The 21,239-nt window shown below is 34.6% G+C and overlaps 1 protein-coding gene across 1 annotated transcript; it reads right to left on the reverse strand.

Annotated features, from left to right (window-relative positions):
- Positions 1-15,126: 15,126 nt before the first annotated feature.
- LOC141712110 (secreted RxLR effector protein 161-like) lies at positions 15,127-15,980 on the reverse strand. Its single transcript, XM_074514915.1, has 2 exons — positions 15,956-15,980; positions 15,127-15,707 (listed from the first exon to the last, which is right to left on the reverse strand). The coding sequence occupies exons 1-2, from the start codon at positions 15,978-15,980 to the stop codon at positions 15,127-15,129; spliced, it is 606 nt and encodes a 201-aa protein (XP_074371016.1).
- Between the last annotated feature and the right edge of the window lie 5,259 nt (positions 15,981-21,239).

Here is a 21,239-nt window from a genome sequence, read left to right on the forward strand (position 1 = left end):
GATCAAGACATGAGAGTGGTTTTGTTATCTTCAAAATATTCCTAGAGACTTTCTAAAAATGATAGATGAAATTATTTGGTGCTCGGTGTATTTTAAAATGATTTTCTTGAGTCATAATTCTATTTTGAGCGTAATTTTATAATATTCATATAAAATAAACCGTACGCTCAAAAATTATTTTAAAATGTGTCCAGAAAGCTAATTTCGAGATCTATGTTCTAAAATTATTATTCATTTCATTCCCATCTTTTCTGAGAGAGTTATTCATTATTTAAATTCATTTTTAGATTGAGAATAAAAGAGAAAAGAGAATAAAAGAAAGAAGAATTTGTTAATTACTAAAATACCCCTGCTTTTTCATTATAAAAACCCACCATCCCCCTTTCTTTTCTTTCTTTCTTCACCCGGCTCTCTTCTCTCTCTCTCTCTCTTCTCTCACTTTCTTTCATCTCTTTTTCTCTTTCACTCTTTCACTCTCTCTCTCTCTCTCTCTCTCTCTCTCTTACCTCTCGATTCAGAGCGTGAAGGTATTCAGTCTAGGAAAGGGAAAGGTGTTCTAGGTGGCAGTAGTTCAACCCTCGTAAAGCAGGAAAGCGAATTCAGGCAAGTAACTCTGCCTACTTGTATAAGTTGTGTATTTAAAGGATATTGATGATGCCGTGATAGAGTATTGATCTTTTATAACACTTGTGATAACCTGTTATTGATTCTTGAACCATGATATTGATTCTTGTACCATACCTGTTATTGATCATTCGAAACACCCAGATATTGTTCTTTTAACGACTTGATATGCTTATTGTCCAAACCCTTATAATAACCCTGTTGAGTCATGTTAGTCCCTAACAATGCAACAAGAATTACAGAAGGGGGGTTGAATGGAATTCTTGAAACTTTTTCTGAATTATAAAATGTTCTAACTCAAAATATATATGTGAGTGTTTTGATTTGCAAAGTGCGGAATGATAAGTTAAAATGAATCAAAACACAAAGTAATAAAAACACAAGTCTTTAAAACTTTCTGGTGGATTTGAATGTATCCACCATATATATATATATATATATATATATATATATATATATATATATCGAGAGAACCCTGTGAAGCTTGAATAACTCACAGCTGCTTACAAGTATGAACAACTAAACTTACAGAGAAATGCTATAGGATACAGCTTACAATTGTTTCTCTGAGAAAATACTTGCTTAGTCTTGTTGTTGTTCTACTTGCTACTCTTGGTTTATATATCACCAAGATTACATAGTAATAAGACAAGATAATAAAACAAAACCTATCAAGTCTAATACTATGCTGCTTCACTACTCTATTCCAGCATCTTTGAATATCTTCATAATAGCATGGAAATGGTAATGCTTCTTTGTTCTCAAAAACCCAGTTGAATAGGCTGCCACATTTCTTTTGCAAACACTCGACGCATGTGACTGTGTTGTCACTGTCAACGGATGTTTGAATTGATCATCCGTCGGGTACATGATTATCATCCGTCGGCGGCTTTGTTGTCATCCGTCGGGTTGCCTTGTTGATCATCCGTCGGGGGCTTTGTTGATCATCCGTCGGGTAGCTATTTGACACTTGACTTCATTTCACTTATGCAGAATTACAAGACATCTTATATTTACAATTAATCAACCTATTCTGCATATCTAGTTAAAGTCAACATGACTTATATGCTACTACAGAATATATACAAAGGTGTTTACAGAATTGTGCTACATGACTTATTGTTACATAAGCTACTCACTCGATGGATGTCAAATCATCATCCGTCGGGACTATATTGAGTCATCCGTCGGGACTATGTTTGATTATCCGTCGAGTGCTACATAATTCACTAAGTTGAATCTACTAAGGTATTTTGTTAATGAAATCATCAAGTTCACAGCATATTCCCAATAAGTCATATCCTGATTACCTATTGATTCCTTTGGATACCTTGAATTCTCATGAACCTCATAAAAAAAAATTTATGAGCTCCCTTGCGTATTGTTTCGATTAACCTAAATCCTTATACCATTATGATTTCTAGTACTGTTCTGAATCCTTAACTTTTATACTTTGATTATCATTTGATCTCGACCATAGTATTGACCTTTGATTACTTTTGATTCATTCATTCCTTTGAATTCTTGAAATTGAACTTAAGAATGATTTTCGACTCGAAAGAGTCTGAATGATTTCATATTCTTGGTAATGATAAAATGAACTTAGTCAAACTTTCCTTTTGCAATACAAGGTTTTCCAAAATGAATTCCTAATGGATTGGATTGAGACGTAAGAGACTAATGGGACTAGTCCAGTCATATAAGAGACTAGCGGGGCTAGTCCAATTTAATGCTGAAATTATGCCATAGGTACCTTAAAGACCAGATGGAGGTCAGTACGGGCTGATCACCCGTATTATTTATGAAAGTTAAAGTAGTCCAATCAAGGGTTCCCTATCACTTTATAAAGAGAAATTGAATACCTTTACTCAACAATTGCTTCTTTGAAAATGAAATGCTTTAAAACGACTTGTGATGAGTTGATTATGTTATTGTTTAGCATACAGCTTTGAGAAGCCTGGTTTTATTCTGATATTGTTAGCAATCATATAATTGATTCCCAGAGTTGAATAGATTCTTGCTTTCTTCTTGAAAGATCCTTTGAGATCCAAATAATGATTTGTGATGAATGTCGGCTTTCACCCTATCTCGAGCTTTGATTCCTGAAAGCCCAAAACCTTTCTTCATAACCCTCCCTTTGCCAAAGATAGAAATCTGCCACCTAGAGTCGTAAAGTGGAATGTATTAGAGGTGATTTTGGTATATTGTTATTATTGCAATATAGAACTGTCATATAATTACTTGCTGAGCTCTTTATGCTCATATATTTTGCTTTGTTATAACCATGGCAGTTAAGCGAGAAGATGGCCAAACTTAGGCGCACTACTCGTAAGAGCGTACCTGGTGGCCCTTACCATGTTGTAGGCTTCCAGATGCCAGAGCAGGTAGTACAGGTTGTGTGAGCAAGCGTTCAAGTTAGAAGGTTGTATAAATACACTGGGTTATCTGTCGGTTCCAAGTCGGAATCGATTGTGTAAATTGAATATTATTTTGGGTTGTAATATATAATATTTGGTTAGTAGTTGTAATCTTGTCTCAAACTTAATCTTGTTAGATCTTGTTAATAGTTAATCGGGGTTTATGCTTATTTAATGTTAGTTTAAATGGTGTGTGGGTCCTCATTTCCTAAACCCGAGATTGAAAGTGTCACATGAATGCCCTGTTACCATCAATAAATCCTCACCAAATAACGCTCTTATAATCGACTCATTTAAAGCTTCAAGAGCTTGAATATTGGATAGAGTGTTTGACTCAATACAAAATGTCGTGGCCGATGGGCGAATTTCAATAGACCCACCTTATTGAGAAGATGGATCCAGTAACTGTTTATGTGCCTTTTCAGCCATTATGTCCTTTTGGGAGGATACATGGGAGGTTACAGTTGTCTCGGTGGGGATACTACTTTGCTTCGTTGGAGACAGAGCTGTGGGTTCACTCAAAGTACCTTCCTTGTTTGCTACATCGTGTGCATTTTCTCCCTCTATACTCATAGGATCCTTATACTTCAGGGTTTGTTCTAAGAGAGTTTGAGATGTGTTTATTGGCTCTAGAGGGTGGTTATGAATTTGCGGAAAAATAAACTTACTACCTCCTGATTGTAATTGCTCTCGAGCAAGTTGTGTGTGAAAGTCACCAAGATTAAGTGAATCAATATCAATTAAATCATCAAAAGTAGTGCTCATAGAAGATTCATTCATACCTGTGAAGTCTGGAATGTAAACTTTTATCTCTGATTGATTGGGCTCAGCTTCTTCTTGATGTTCAGCAGCTTCAGGTTGAGAAACCTCTTCTGACTGTTCAGCAATAATAGGTTCTTGGTCAACATCCATTGGTTGAGTGTCAGGGTTAGGCTGAGGATCTGCTTCATGTTCAACCTCTGCCTCAACATCATCCTCATTATCAGCATCAGGTTCTTGATTATCAGATTCGTGATCATCTTCAGTCTCAGAGACTGGTTCTTGAGAAATGGAGTCAAAATACTCTTGCATGAAGTCTGTCACATGAATGGGGTTGTTGTTGGAATAAGGAGTTTGTCTGTACAGTTTACCCACCATTTTTTAGGACAAGACTTGTGAATTTTCCAAATTGTCGTTGTGAACCAAGGCCTTTTGAGCTTCTGTGAGCTTACCATTGAGAACAATCTGGAGGAACATGACATATAAGATGTAATCATGTTGTTGAGCTTGGTTCTCCAGTATCTCTTTCATGAATAGATGTCCAAAGTTGATTTGAATGTTCTGAGAAATAGCCACTCCAACTAGCCTCATGAAATGTGTTAGTCCATGAAATCCACCGGTCTTGGAGACAGACAGAAGGGCAGAATGTTGAAGAATAAGTTTCAAGGTTTGGGTAGATAATTTTTGTTAAAATGCTTTGGATACTTGTCATTGGGCATGGTGCTTCTTATGCCCTTGAAGACGCTAAATACTTCATAGTCCCTTGGTAAAATATCGAAATCATCCTGAGGAAAATGAAGATGTTCATTGAAATCATCCTCAGTGATTTCAATCATTTCATCATCAATGGGAAACATGAAGCTTAGATGATCATCATCTGATGTGTCCAGAGCCGAGGTGTGAATGTGTCTAAGGAGCTCAACATTTAATTGGACATTAGTAGTTAAAGCATAGTGCACAATCGAGTGCTTGTTTAAAAAGCGAATCCAATTTTCAAAATAGCCTATGTGAGCTGGAATACGATTTATAACTGAGACATAATTTGTTTTAGGTACGTAATATTATCCGCCATTTTAATAAAAAAATGAGAATAAGATTTTGACCGTAAAACAAATTTATCGTGCACTTAAAATAATAACTCGATACTAATATGCAAAACACACAAATTTATGCGGAACAAGTTTGCAATAACAAAACACTAGAGATCAAATAATAGAACAGTATAACCAATTAAGCCTAGCTAAACAGTGCCTTAAGTCAACGAAATCCATAAATTGAGATCTCCAAATTTAACCGATGAAATCTCAGGATTTGACAGTCAAATGAAAGAGTATGTCTTGGGCTTCACAAATCTGTAACTTTCAGAAAATTTGGCAGAGTTTTTGTACTGTTTTTAATCGATTAAAAAAATGGTTCTCTCTTTTACCGCCCTTACTTGCGACTGTGTGTATGTATGTATATATAAAAAGGATATGAACTGTGAGATTACAGAAATACACAGCAGCAACAACAAAATAAGATTAAGTCAGTTACTTGCGACCTATACTACACAGGGGTCGCAAGTAACCTAAGTAACAATTGAGGAATTATTAAGTAGTTACTTGCGACGACTGTGAGGTTAAGGTTGCAAGTAACAAGATAGCCATTAACTCCTAGTTACTTAGCTACTACACAGGTCGCAAGTAAATCTCCTTAGAAAAGTCTAAGTAGTTACTTGCAACTAGTATCCCCTGTAACAAAACAAAAATAGATTTAAGTTCTTACTTGCGACCTATAGTGCACTGTGGTCGCAAGTAACTCTGTACTTAGAAATTTTTTGTTATTCACAATTTTATTCATATTTTGTTATTCACAATTTTATTCATAATAACACAATTATTATCATTAATTTTGATAATATTATATTTTTATGAAATAAATTGTGTTGCTAATTACCAATTAAATTTAATGAACCTTTTTAAATATTAAATAATTTAAAGTCCACTAAAATTAATAAATCATAACTTTGATTTATTAAAATTGAAGTTTTTATCATTGAATTGATAAAGTCTCAATTAATTAAATCAAAATTTTGCTACAATATTTTACTCATAACTTAACCAATTATGATTAGATTATTTTCAAACAATTTATCAATATAAGTGTGCTAAAATATTTATCAAGAGGATACAAGCACACAAATATTTGAACTGCGAGAAATAAATAATGACACATAATTTCACATGTCCTTAAAATTTGGCATTAAATAACAAGTGAATTTATTTAAGGCAAATTGCAGTTTTTGACTTCTAATTTATTAATTAGAAAGATTTAACATCCCAAGTTCAATAACCAACTTAGAGAAAGTGTTTTCATCAAGTGGTTTTGTGAAGATGTCTGTAATTTGATCCTATGTGGGTACAAAATGTAATTCCACAATATTATTGGGGACATGCTCTCTGATAAAGTTATACCTGATATCAATATGCTTTGTTCTTGAGTGTTGAACTGGGTTGTTTGAGATTGCTATGACACTTGTATTATCACAGAATATTGGAATCTTTGACACCAACATACCATAATCCTGGAGTTGGTTCCTCATCCACAAGATTTGAGCAAAACAGCTTCCAGCAGCTATGTATTCAGCTTCAGCGGTTGATGTGGATATTGAGTGCTGCTTCTTGCTATGCCAGGATACCAATTTTCTTCCAAGAAACTGACAGCTTCTTGAAGTACTTTTCCGGTCAATCTTACATCTTGCAAAATTCGAATCTATATAGCCAACTAGGTTAAAACCTGTACCTTTAGGGTACCAAATTCCAATATTTGGAGTCCCCTTAAGATACCTAAATATCCTCTTAACAACTATAAAATGAGACTCTTTGGGGTCGGCTTGAAATCTAGCACATAAGCATGTTGCAAACATAATATCTAGCCTACTTCTTGTGAGATAAAGTAATGAGCCTATCATACCTCTGTAGCTTGTGATGTCAACTTTCTTACCAGTTTTTTCCTGATCAAGCTTAGTGGTTGTTGGCATTGGAGTCGTTGCCGGAGTTGAATCTTCCAGATTGTACTTCTTGAGAAGTTCTCTGATGTACTTGGATTGACAGATGAATATACCATCTTTCCTTTGGCTCGCTTGTAATCCAAGAAAGTAGTTCAACTCTCCCATCATGCTCATTTCATACTTACTCTTCATTAGCTTAGAAAATCTCTTACAAAGATCATCATTAGTAGATCCAAATATAATGTCATCAACATATACTTGAACTCATATCATATCAGATTTTTGCATTTTATGAAACAGAGTTTTATCTATAACAACTCTAGTAAAACCATTTTCAAGTAAAAACTCAGAGAGAGTGTCATACCATGTCCTTGGAGCTTGCTTAAGACCATAGAGAGATTTGAATAAAAAGTATTCAAAGTCAGCCATATTTGGATCTTCAAAGCCTGGAGGTTGTTCTACATACACTTATTTTTCGAGCTCCCCATTCAGGAATGCACTCTTCACATCCATTTGATAAACTTTGAATTCTGAATGTGCTGCGAATGCCAAAAACATCCCGATTTCCTCAAGTCTAGCTATTGGTGCATAGGTTTCATCATAATCTATACCCTCTTCTTGAGAGTAAACTTTAGCTATCAGTCTGGCCTTGTTTCTCGTTACAATTCCATCTTCATCTAACTTGTATTTGAATACCCATTTAGTGCCAGCTTCTATACCTTCTGCCTCTCAAACTGATTGAGTTCCTCTTGCATAGCAATAACCCAATCTGGATCTTCAAATGCCTCATCCACTTTCTCAGGTTCCATTTCTGAGAGAAACCCTGAAAAGTGACATTCATTCTGTGTGACATGTCTAGTTCTCACTCCTGTGTCAGGATCACCAATGATCAGTTCAAAGGGATGGTCTCTGTTCCAGATTCTTTATCGAGGCAGATAAGATCTTGATGTTTCCCCTTGTTCAACATGATATTGAGTATGAATTGTAGATCATCCTCCTGCTCCCCCTGAGTTGCTGCCACCATGACATGATGATTCTGATCTTTGAGTAGTAGTTCTTGAAGGGGTTCCTGTATGATTGTCATAATCATTGTTTCTACCATTACCACCACTTGATTCAGGATCATCATTGCCATGTTCTGTAGGTATAGCACTAGTAGACTCAGGTTTTTCTACATCCAAAGGATCATCTGAAAGATTTTCAAATTCCAGAGATTCAGAATCCTTTTCTCTTTACAGGCTTGCCAACTTGGTGTTGTCGAACATTATATTAAGGCTTTCAATCACCTTCTGATCAGTAATCATATAAACCCTGTAAGCTTTAGATTCCAGAGAATAGCCAAGAAATATGCCTTCTTCCGCTTTAGCATCAAACTTTCCTAGATGCTCATTTCCTTCCTTTAGCACAAAACATTTAGCTCCAAATACATGAAAGTATTTCAGTGTTGGTTTCTTATCAGCCATAATCTCATAAGGGGTGTTATCATGATCTTTATTAATCAGGGTACGATTTTGAGTATAACACGCTGTATTGACAGCTTCAGCCCAGAAGTAGGTAGGAAGCCTTGATTCACTTAGCATAGTCCTTGTCGCATTAACCAAGGTTCGATTCTTCCTTTCTACTACTCCATTTTGTTAAGGAGTTCTTGGGGCTGAGTACTGTCTCGAAATACCTTTCTTTGTACAGAATTCATTTATAAATGCATTCTTGAACTCTGTCCCATTGTCTGATCTGATCTTTCTGATAGGTAATTTCGCTTCCAACTCAATCTTCTTTATATGATCAACTATCATATGTGGTGCTTCATCATTTGATTATAATAACAACACCCATGTGTACTTGGAGTAATCATCGACTATCACTAAAGCATATATTTTCCTTGATAGTGATAACACATTCACTGGACCAAATAAGTCTATGTGAATTAACTGAAGAGGTTCAGTTATGCTTGTCACTTCCTTACTTCCATGTGATGATTTCTTTGACTTCCCATTTTCACATGCTTCACTGAGTCCTTCTTGACATAATTCCATCTGTGGTAGTCCTCTCACTAATTCCCTCTTTACTAGAGAGTTTATTGTCTTGAAGTTCAAGTGGAAAGCTTCCTGTGCCATAACCAACTTTGTTCTGATGAAGCTTTGCTGTAAAAACATCTCATAACTCCATCACAGGTAGACTTCAAGTCAGCTACGAATAGATTACCTTTTCTTACTTCATGTAAAGCAAGCTTCTCATATTTCCTGCGAGTGATCAAACACCTTTCTGGTCTGAAGTCAACATTGTATCCATTGTCACAAAACTGACGGAAGCTCAGAAGATTATGCTTCAATCCTTTCACAAGAGAGATGTTTTCAATGATGACATTCCCAATTACTAAATTACGATATCCCTTAGTAAATCCTTTGTTGTCATCTTCAAAGGTAACTATAGGGCCAGCTTTCTCAACCACACCTGTGAGCAGGGACTTTTCTCCTGTCATGTGCCTAGAGCAACCACTGTCCAGAATCCACGTGATCTTTTCCTTTCAAACCTTACCCTGCAAACACAGATTGATTAAGAAGACTTTGGTACCTAAGTTTTCTTGGGTCCTGAAGGTTTAGGGGTAGAAACAGAATCAACAAATGAAACCTTAACAAGCTTAGATTTCACTTTGACTGACTCCTTCTCAGTGCTAGTCTCAACAGAGTTTTCAGACTTAGAGACAGGAGGTACTACAGTCTTTTCCTGTGTGTGCTCATTACTTATGCTTGTCTTAGTGTCAGTGCAAGTGCTAGCAGTTGCATGAAAAGCTTTAAAATATTCAGACATAGTAAAAAATGCACATGGCATACAACCAACTACGTCACAGGGCTCATGAAAACTAGGCAAGTTAGGCATGGCAGGCACACTAGAAGTTGCAACATATTATACTTTAGCTTTTATGCATGCATGTGTAAGGTGTGCAGCAAAATTGCAATTATTACATAACTTTCTAGATGCAGATGAGGAAGATGCAAAATCAGATTTCTTATTTACACCTACCTTTCCATTCATGTTCTTCTTAGCCTTAACCTTAACTCTCTCACCAGTCTTAGAATTATCTATCGGGTCTGATTTCTTAAGGGTGTCATGTCCTTTCTTATCCACCTTATTACCTAGGTCAATTTTAGGTTGAGCCTTACTAGTTGGAGCCTTAGGGGTCTTAGGGGATTCCTCTACCTTCTCTCTCTATCTATCCTCAATAATCAATTCCTCATTAATTAACAAACTTACTTCATCCAAAGGTTCTGAAATAGACTCAGTGAATAACGGAGATACAACATCCTTAATAACATATGGTACCTTTTCTGAGACAAACATGTTTATCTCTGATGCACCACTAAGCCTCTTACTGGTCAGCTTAGAACAGTCAAGTCCTACTGAAGTCTTATATTTAAATCTTTGACTATCTATTATCTCCTTCCAAGTCAAAGCTGCATTCTTAAACGTCAGTAACTTCTTTTCTAAATCAGCAATTTGGGTTCTAAGAATGGCCTCTATGTCTGCGTTGCACTTAACCTTATTCTTTAAATATTCATTCTTTTATTTAAGGTCTTCTAAGCCAACTACAAGCAATTCTAGTTCTTCATTTCTAGAGGTTAAACTCTCAGCTTTAAGAACTAACTTATCATTTTCAAGTTTATATGCAAGCATGCTTGTATGAACATTATACAATTCTAAAGTGAGTTCATGCACAGTAGATTTATATTCAAACACAGACATATCAATAGTGGTAAGTTCAGGAACCTGAGATGATTGTGGTGATTCCTCTGTAGAGTCCGCCATAAGAGCTAGATTTACATACTCTTCCTCTTCATCCGAATCAGTATCATCCCAGCTTTTTCCTTCAGCAATGTATGCTCTTCCCTTTTCCTTAACCACATAAGCATTCAACTTCTGTTTTAGCTTCTCATTTTGCCTCTTCAGATCTTCATAAGTTTCTTTCTTTTTATAGGAATCTTTTCCCTTTGTTGCCTTAGGATTTCTGCAATCAGATGCAAAGTGCCCAAACTCATTGCAGTTGTAACATCTTGTTTTGCTCTTGGCTACCCAACTTGACTTGTAGCCTCCTCTGGAGCTTGACCCTGATGGGTAGCTTCCTTTCTGAAATCTCCCTGATAAACCCCTTGGTTTGTAGTTGGGTTTCCTTTTGAATCTAACATGACTAAACTTTGCAGCCATGTATGCCATAGATTTATCCTCCAACTATTCAAGTTCTTCCAAAGTGTAAAACTCACTTTCATCCTCTAGCTCACCATGTGCAATTTCAGCTACAACAATTTCCTCGATTATTGAGGAGGGTGCAACCTTGACTTCTTGGGTTTCAGGTTCACGAACTACAAGTGCAGTGGTTTTTGCAAGTATCGTACTCTTACTGTCAATAGAACCAGGTCCATAGATAATAGCTCTCTGCTCTTGCTGCAGTTCATGGGTTCTTAGCTTTCCATAAATCACATCTAGAGACATGGTAATAAAATCAGCTATTTCCCTGATTGTTGTGTTCTTTTGTTCCAAATGAACTGGCAGAGTCAACATAAACTTTCAGTTAGAATCTTGTATAAGATAAACTTTCCCTTGTAGCTTTAGTTCGCTTAACAGTCTTGTATATCTCTCAAAGAGTGAAGACAGTGTTTCTCCGGGTTGAAGTTTGAATGCTTCATACTGAGTCGTCAGAAGATCCATCCTGATTTCTTTGACTTCCTTTATACCTTCCATCAACAGCTCAATGGTTTCCCTCATGTCCTTTGCACTATTACTTCCCGACTCATATCATTATCGGTCGATTTCACAATTATGAGTTGAAGGCTTGTGTCCAGATTTATCAACTCCTTGTCAGTCTCCGTATATTTAGACGGATCTATGAGAGTGGATGAGGAAGGAATTCTTACCCCAGTTGCAGTAGTGGATTCAACAACTACTTCCATCGGGACATAAGGGCCATTCAATAATATCCCAATATAAAGTGGATTCGAAGCTTTCATAAACAACATCATCTTTTTCTTTCATAAGTTGTAATTATCTCAGTCGAATGGGGGAACCTTGATACTTTCAATTCTTTGGTTATTCATCATCTTGGAGGAAATAAAATTATTTAAAGTTCAAAAATTTCAAGAAATGAGAATTTTTGAAGATTAAAAAATTTCAAGAAATTTTTCAAAAACTTGTTTCTTTCTCCGGATCTTGATTTGTATGTCAATCAATAAGCTCTGATACCAATTGTTAGTCCCAAAGTATCGTAGAAGGGGGTTTGAATACGATAACTACAATCTTTTTCGATTCATTTCAAGTTCTTCGTTGTAAGTACGAAATTAAAATAGACACACAACAATTTGAGAAATATATTGTTTTATTAATATAAACCTTGAGGTTGCTATAATTTAATCAATGAATTGATTAGCTACAATAAATTCAACAGCACAACTTTGTGTTCACAAGCTTAATAAATGAAGTCTTTAATGGAGCTCCCGTAAAACACTTTCTGTTAGCTGAGAAAGATATTCAAAATGAATTGAATTCATTTGCTGCTTTGTAGTCTTCAATTTCCATTAGACAGGTGGCATAATTGTATCCACATATTCCTTTGAATTTCTGCATTTGTAATCAATAATAATACAACCAAGTAGTTACTTGCGACCTATATCTGTAGTGTAGAGAAGTAGTTACTTGCGACCTATTCTTTCCTTGTTGACAAGTTAGTTGCGACGAAGAATGCTAAGTAAGTTGCCTTAGCCAAATTCTCCACACAAACTTACTTGCAACCTTCCTTTCCTAGAGAAAGGTTATTTGCGACCCGGAGGTTCTGCCTTAGTCACTTTTCCCTTGCAAGATACTTGTGACCTGTCTTTCCCTGTACAGGTTACTTGCGACCTTGCAGCTTCCTGTATGAGTTACTTGCGACCTAACATTTCTCTGTTGGTAAGTTAGTTGTGACCAAGAAGGCTAAGTAAATTGCCTTAGCCAAATTCTCCATACAAATTCTCCAAATTCTTCCCATGACCTGGATACGGACTTAGAGCATTAATTTCATCTTTTGATTCTTTGTGTTTATCCAGTATTCATCTTCAAGGTTCCCGTGCTTCACAATTTAATATTATTTATCTGTTTATAATAATATGTTGAGTTATAATTCCTCGTTTACATATTACGTTACATTATGCTTTACAATGACATCCACACGTTTTTAATTGAGATTTTAAAAGTCTTTTTTTATTTTAAAATTTTCTGTGAATTCAATTTCAATTATAAAAAGACTAGGATATATATAATCCAAAAGATTTTGCAATATCTTGTTGTATTCAATTAAAACTTTCAACTTTTTAAAAAAAGTTAAAATTTAAAAAGATTATATTGAATTTTATAAAATGTTAGATTTTGGTGAATTAAATATTATTTTTCAAACTTTTTGAATCCGGACCATAATGTAAAATGATGAATAAGACTACGATCAGCCTTTTATAAACTTTAGGCATAATTAAAAATTGATATTAATTTTATAAATTCATGAATCTTATTAATTTATTAACTATTTTAAAAAATTCTTATTGAATATAAACAAAACTTTTTCCTTAATTCTTTTTATGATTTTGAATAGTTTTAATGAGTCTCTAATAATATATATTCGAATGATGTGGTATTACTGAATTGGAATCCATATGATTTCGCGGGGTTTAATATTTTTATTAAATAAGTTGTTAATTAAAACAACATCAAACAATATAAAATAAATTAGTGATTTATTTAAAATTAATATTAAAAATAATTTTGAACAACAAATTATTTCGATAAAAATGCTATAACTCGCTACATGCAAGCATCTTGAAATATATGGGACGTTACAAAGCCTCTTGACGACTCATATAATTGTAGGCACCCATTCAAAAGTCACATAAGAATGTGAATGTTGGCATTTTAGTGTTTTTGGAACCTGATGATGGGTAACATAATCTACCGTATATATGTATTTTAACAATTATTTTTTTCCTTACGAATTTACTTAGTAAGATGCACCATCTGCTACCTGATAGAATCTAACAATTCTATAAACATATAATTCTCTGAAATAGAGATAAGGACCATAATTATCATACCTAATTATCAAGATTAAACCGAAGGCGGAAGTGGACCTGAATCCATAAGGCGATAATCGCGACGATATCTAAATCTGTATAATGTGCTTGATTATTGTCTTTATCAAACAAGTACTCCTAAGAATTTCTCAATAGCCCTCTCTGATGGGTAGAAGATAAGTCGTGTAACGTACTTGATATATCGAGGACTATAACCCTTTTATATACCCACCTGATTAAATCTCCCATTATAGTTTAATCGTGTCTAGTATTGGGTATCCACTTATTAGGTCCATACAATAAATTAAAATCTAATTGGGTTTCTTATTTTATCACTTAATTTAACCCAACAAAATAAATAGCTAATATAATTTATATATTTATATGTAGCCCATAAATTAATTATTATTATTAAAATAATAATAAAAATCCCCCCTTGGGCTTCATATGAATCCATAATCAATTATACAAATCTTTAGTGCGCAAATTTATGCTAGTTATCGTCCTTAGATTTTACCAAAACAATTTGGTCCGTCTACTATATATGCATGAGATTCTGGCAGCATTCATCACAAAATTTACGTGACTAAACCTTACATAGTCACCACACAAATATATTCAACGACATGAATCAATTCTTGGATAAGTGACATGGAAATTACACACAATGTGATCTATATAATGTCTATTTCCAATTAGTCCTTAGTCAATCTCCAATGAGATTGATTTCAATTTTCTCAACTCGCTGTTAAACCACAATAAGAAAATAGAACAAAAGTAGAGTGACATTTAATAAAAATAAAATTCCATCAACTGTATTCTGCTGAACATAAACAACTAAATATTTATTACATAAAACACCACAAATACAAACTCCCACTAAACCAAAGTATCACATAAGGTAACACCCATATGAGCAGTATGATCGTGAAAAACCTTAGGTAATAATGCCTTAATGAGCGGATCCGCAATTATGGAGTTAGTCTCAATCTGTTCTATCGAAATCTGTCCACTCTGAATCTGTTTTTTAATAACTAGGAACTTAATATCTATATGTTTTAGCATCTGTAGTGCTCCTATTGTTCTTTGAATACTCTACTGCTGATTTATTATCATAAAATATCTTTAATGGTCTTTCAACACCATCAAGGATACTCAAACCAGTGACAAAGTTTTGCAGCTATAAAACTTGATTGGATGCCACAAAACATGCTATATATTCTGCAGTCATGATAAATAAAGCTATGAGCGTCTATTTGGCAGACCTCCATAAAATTGCTCCACCAACCAGTAGATAAACATAGCCCGAAGTAGATTTTCTTTCATCTTTGCATCCTCCAAAGTCAGAATCTGAATATCCAATGATTTCAAGATGATCAAATTTCCTGTATGTGAGCATATAGTCTTTTGTTTTCTTCAAATACCGTAAGACTCGTTTCACTGCTTTACATTGCTCCATTCCCGGATTACTCAGATATCTTCCCAACATTCCAATAATTAATGCTATGTCAGGACGATTACAAACTTGAACATACATTAGGCTTCCCCCTGTCGATGCATATGGTATCCTTTGCATTTCCCTTATCTCAAGTTCATTCTTGGGACACTGTTTGAGACTAAATTTGTCTCCCTTAGACACGGGTGTATCCATTGGTGCGCAATCTTTCATGCTATACCTTTCCAGGATCTTTTCGATATAGCTCTTTTGTGACAATCCAAGAATACCTCGAGAGCGATATTGATGTATCTGAATTCCTAATATAAAAGAGGCGTTACCAAGGTCCTTCATCTCAAATTGACTAGTGAGAAATTTCCTTGTATCGTGCAATAAGCCTATATCATTTGTAGCAAGTAAGATGTCATCAACGTATAAGAGAAAAAAGATAAATTTGCTCCCACTGAACTTGTGATATACACAATGTTCCACCAAGTTCACTTCAAAACCATATGATGTGATAACATGATGAAATTTGTGATGCCATTCACGAGAATCCTGCCTGAGACCATAAATGGACTCCTTTAATTTGCAAACCGATCTCCAATAACAAAGTTTTCTGGTTGCACCATATAAATTGTCTCACCAATGTTTCCATTGAGGAACGCCATCCTTACGTCCATCTGATGTAGTTCTAGATCATAATGAGCCACAAGTGCCATAATAATTCTAAATGAGTCTTTCGTGGAAACCGGAGAGAATGTCTCATCGTAGTTGATACCTTTATTTTGAGTGAATCCTTTAGCGACTAGACGAGACTTATATCTTTTGATGTTACCCTTTTAGTTTTAAATATCAAGTTGCAACCAATAGGTTTTGAGCCTTTAGGCAACTCGAAAAAATCCCAAACATTATTATCTTTCATTGATTGCATCTCTTCATTCATAACATCAATCCACTTTTGAGAGTTAGGACTCTGCATGGCTTGTTGAAGATTTACAGGATCATCTTCCCCAATGCCAATTCCATCTTCATGTTCTTGTACAAAAACAACATGATCATCTGAAATTACGCTCTTTCGCTCTCTAGTGGATCTCCTTAGTGGCACTTCTTGTGATTCATGAGGTTGTTGAGTTTGCTCAGTTGGTTCTTCATGGGGAATTTCAGTGTTGTCTTGAACTGGAGGGCCTTGAACAATGATAGGTACCATAATTTGATCATTGCTCCCGGCAGAGTCATAAATAGGATCATGACTATCTTCTTCAGAGACAATACTTTTACCTATATCTTCCCTCCCATAATCAACAACCTCAAAAACACTTGCATTATCAGTCTCAAATAATTATCTAGTAGCGGGATCATAAAACTTAAATCTGCGAGTACGCTCCGGATACCCAACAAAATAACAACTGACCGTCCTAGAGTCCAGTTTCTTTTTATTTGGCCTATATGGCCTTGCCTCAGCTGGACAACCCCAAACATGTAGATGCTTAATACTAAGTGTTTTCTTATTCCAAAGTTTGTAAGGGGTTTCGACCATGACTTTAGTTGGAACCCGGTTAAGGAAATAAATTACAGTCTTTAGTGCATCTCCCAAAAGTGACGCATACAATGAAGAATGACTTATCATACTTCTCACCATATTTTTAAGAGTACGATTTTGCCTCTCAGTAACACCATTCATATTTGGTTTTCCCGGCATAGTGTACTGAGGGAAAATTCCACACTCCTTTAAGAAGTTTGCAAAGGGCCCTGGACGTTGCTCACCTGATCCATCGTATCTACCGTAGTATTCATCACCACGATCAGATCTGACAACTTTAATACTATTGTTTAGCTGAAGTTCAACTTCAGCTTAATATTCTTTAAATACGTCCAGAACTTGTGACTTCTCAGGTATCAAGTATAGGTAACCATACCTAGAGTAATCATCCATGAACGTGATAAAATACCATTGACCGTTCCAAGAGGCCGTAGGGAATGGTCCATATATATCGGTATAAATCAGTTCTAAGACACTTGTAGCTCTATTGGCACCTAACTTTCTCGAGTTTGTTTATTTTCCCTTGATGCATTCTACACAGACTTGAAAGTCACATAAATCTTAGTGATCAAGAATTCTATTATTCACAAGCCTTTGAATTCCCTGTTTAGAGATATGACCTAATCGTTTATTCCACAACATAGCAGAATTCTCAGTTAACTTATGCTTTGTACCTCTTGCACTTGAGTACAAAATTTCATTATTAAAAGTAACAATATCAAGCATATAAAGATTATCAATCAAAGAACCGGTGGCAACCACATTTGAATTAAAGAGAAACACACTTTATTACTTCCAAAGGAACAAGTGTAGCCATATTTGTCCAAACAGGAAATAAAAATAAGATTCCGTCTAAAAGACGGTGCAACAAGTGTCTAAAATAAATCCAAATGAACACCAGTTTTTAACAGTAATCTAAATGTTCCAATAGCTTCAACTGAAACTTTATTATCATCGCCCACATAGATGAATCTTTCGGCATCAATTGGTGGTCGGCTCCACAGGCGACCCTGCATTCATGCACTTATGTGAGTAGTAGCGCCATAATCTACCCACCAAGTATCCTTAGGTACGGAAGCCAAATTAACTTTAGAACAAACAAGGACATAAGTCTTACCCTTTTTACATGCCAAACAACATATTTGGAACACTCTTTCTTCATGTGTCTAGCCTTCTTACAAAAGTAGCTAGTTGTTCCCTTATCCTGCTTCTCTTACAACTGATGCTTGGGTTTTCCACTTATAATATCCCTGCCTCTCTTTATTTTCTTATCATGAGAGCTTGATGCCAAGTGAGCACTCTCAGTCTTCTTTCGCAAAACCCTCTCTTCCTCTTGCACACAGTGTGAAATGAGCTCATTAAAAGTCCGTTTTTACTTTTGAGTATTTTAACTCACCACAAAGTGTCCAAACTGAGGAGGCAGAGAAATAAGAGTGAACAAGTAACTCATCCGAAAGTTCTAACTTGAGTTCCTTGAGTTTGCCAGTAAGATTAGACATCCCAATGATGTACTCCCTTATGTTCCCCTTTCCTTTATACTTCATGGTCATGAGTTTTGACAAAAAATTACTTGTTTCTTCGTTCTCATTCTTAGCAAAATATTGCTCAATCTCGGAGAGGAACTTTTTGACACTTGTGCTCTCAGCAATAGAGCCCCGAAAACCAGTTGGAATCGTTCGCTTCATGATCGCGAGACACATGCGATTAGAGTGTTCCCAATTCTCAAGGGATCATCCATAGTGGGAACCGGTTGCTATAACCTTAGCGCATGGTCAAGATCCACACACCCAAGAACGATTCAACATTCTATTTCCACATGACATAGTTTGTCCCATTTAACATTGGAATCATGTTCAATTGACCGGAAACAGAATAAATAGAAGCAGTAACTGAAATAGAAAATAAATATACAATATAATGCTCAAAAATAGTATATACAATAATGTGATAAATTTTATATATTGGCAACACCGTCACAAGATACCTAGCGCAACTTTAAATTTAAGTCTTTGGACAGAAAATTTAATTTACAATTGGTACTCTCCACGCAATGATCAAGTATTAAGAATTAACTTCTGTCAGATAATAAGCCTTTCTTTGGACCGACTAATTATTCACATGAAAAACTTAATATTATTACATACTTATTATCACAAGAATGTATTAATTTTGGCCAAACATTACCTTCCTTTGGGCCGATAAAATTTGCATAAAATTAAATATTCTATCGTCATAATAATATTTTTCAATTAGTTAATCTACACAAAAGAGGTCACTTTGGCGACATATTGCTTCAATTAATTAACTTAAAAATATTCGACCACTTAAATAAATAAGTTAATATTAATTTGCCAATAATTAAATTAACTCACAAGTACACATGCATTCTTTATTAGAATATTAAATATATATGCTAAAGAACACACGTACCACTTAAACACCGGAAGTATTGACATGAGATATTAATACTAATATGTCAAGTCTCCAAAATCCTATCAAAAACTTAAGTGAAGACAATCTCAATTAACATGACATGTACCAGACTAATCTCAAAATAATGGTCATATCTCATGATTTCTCAAATTCACATGAAAATAAAAAGGGCAGTGGCTAAACAATCATACAAGAGATTTAGTTTAATAATTAATAAAGAGAATTGGTTTTTGATTTGTACCAAAACAAAACAACGATTACTTTATCCGGTGTAAACGAGGAAGAAAAAAACTAATTTGCACACAGAAAAATAACCGCCATATTTATATAGTTCATCTCGAGAAATAATAACCGAACAAATTCTACCATGTATAAAACAAACCGATTAAATCAATACCTAGTAACTAAATATGAAGAGGCTCTGATGCCAATTGATAGAATCTAACAATTCTATAAACATATAATTCTCTAAAATAGAAACAAGGACCGTAATCATCATATCTCATTATTGAGAGTAAACTGAAAGCGGAAGCATACCTGAATCTATAAGGCGATAATTGTGACGATATCTAAATCTGTATAATGTACTCGATTGTTGTCTTCCTCAACCTAGTACTCCTCAGAGTTTCTCAATAGCTCTCTCTGATGGGTTGAAGATAAGCCGTGTAACGTACTTGATATATTGGGGGACTATAACCCTTTTATATACCACCTAATAAAATCTCCCATTATAATTTAATTGGGCCTGATATTGGGTATCCACTTATTAGGTCTATACAATAAATTATAATCTAATTGGGTTTCTTATTTGATCACTTAATTTAACCCAATAAAATAAATAGCTAATATAATTGATATATTTATATGTAGCCCATAAATTAATTATTATTATTAAAATAATAATAAAGCTACCTTCTTAAAAACTCACTTAAATTCCTTAAAAAATTATTTGGTGCCATATAGAGATTCACCTACCGAGTACTCGATCAAATTTATTTATCTTTTTATCATAATTCATCGAGTACTTAGATCGATTCACTTCATGTTCTCTAAAGGGACTCGTTTAGCGCCTCAAATGAATTTTTTATATAGCCTAACTAGATTTGTCTTATGCCTTATCGAATATTCGCTTAGCACCATGTTAAAATTTGCATTGTGCCTATACTAAAATTCATCTAATGCCTAATTGGATTCGTTTAATGTATCATTAAAGCAATACATACATAAATTCGGCTAGTCCTTGACCAAAATATGTATCGTACTACTAAGAGATTCTTAATGAAAGAGTTTTCATCATCCATAATGATTACAAGAATCTTCCGGTTAATAGACCTACATTTTGAATGTTTCCTAAATTCGATTGAGCTTGTAACTTACAGTTTTGAGGTTCATTAATACTTACTCGAATTTAACGGTTTTCGACCAACAACTTTCACATGATTTAGATTTAAGATATATGAGGTTTATGCATCATGTTAGAAGGAAATTTGATGGTTTGTGGGCAACTTAATTCACCAATATCTCATCATAGTGAAGCTTGCAAAATGAAGATAACTTCCTCTTTTATGATTTTAATCGTTCATTTTCCCGTATGTGTATAGTATATAAATTGATCTTTTCCTAGTTTTATTAGTAATTCAAAAATTGAAAGTTTGAACCGTAAAAGAATCCGTTATTCTAGAAACCATAAATCCTTAAATTGAAAAGGCCTTTATCATTATCTTATATTAATATTGGAACACAAGTGAACCTAAGCCCAGCCGCTAGCTAAACCAAGTATAAGTAGCTGTCCTAAATTGAATAGAATTCTTAATCTAATATTAAAAAAATCTTCTATTTAACAATTTAAACCAAACATAAATATGTGTACTAAATTGAATAGAATTCTTAATCTCATATTGAACCGTATTTTATTTAATGATTTAAACTAAAAATAAGTATTTATCATAAATCA

This window comes from Apium graveolens, chromosome 1 (genome assembly GCF_009905375.1).
Source record: "Apium graveolens cultivar Ventura chromosome 1, ASM990537v1, whole genome shotgun sequence".
Classification (NCBI taxonomy): domain Eukaryota; kingdom Viridiplantae; phylum Streptophyta; class Magnoliopsida; order Apiales; family Apiaceae; genus Apium; species Apium graveolens.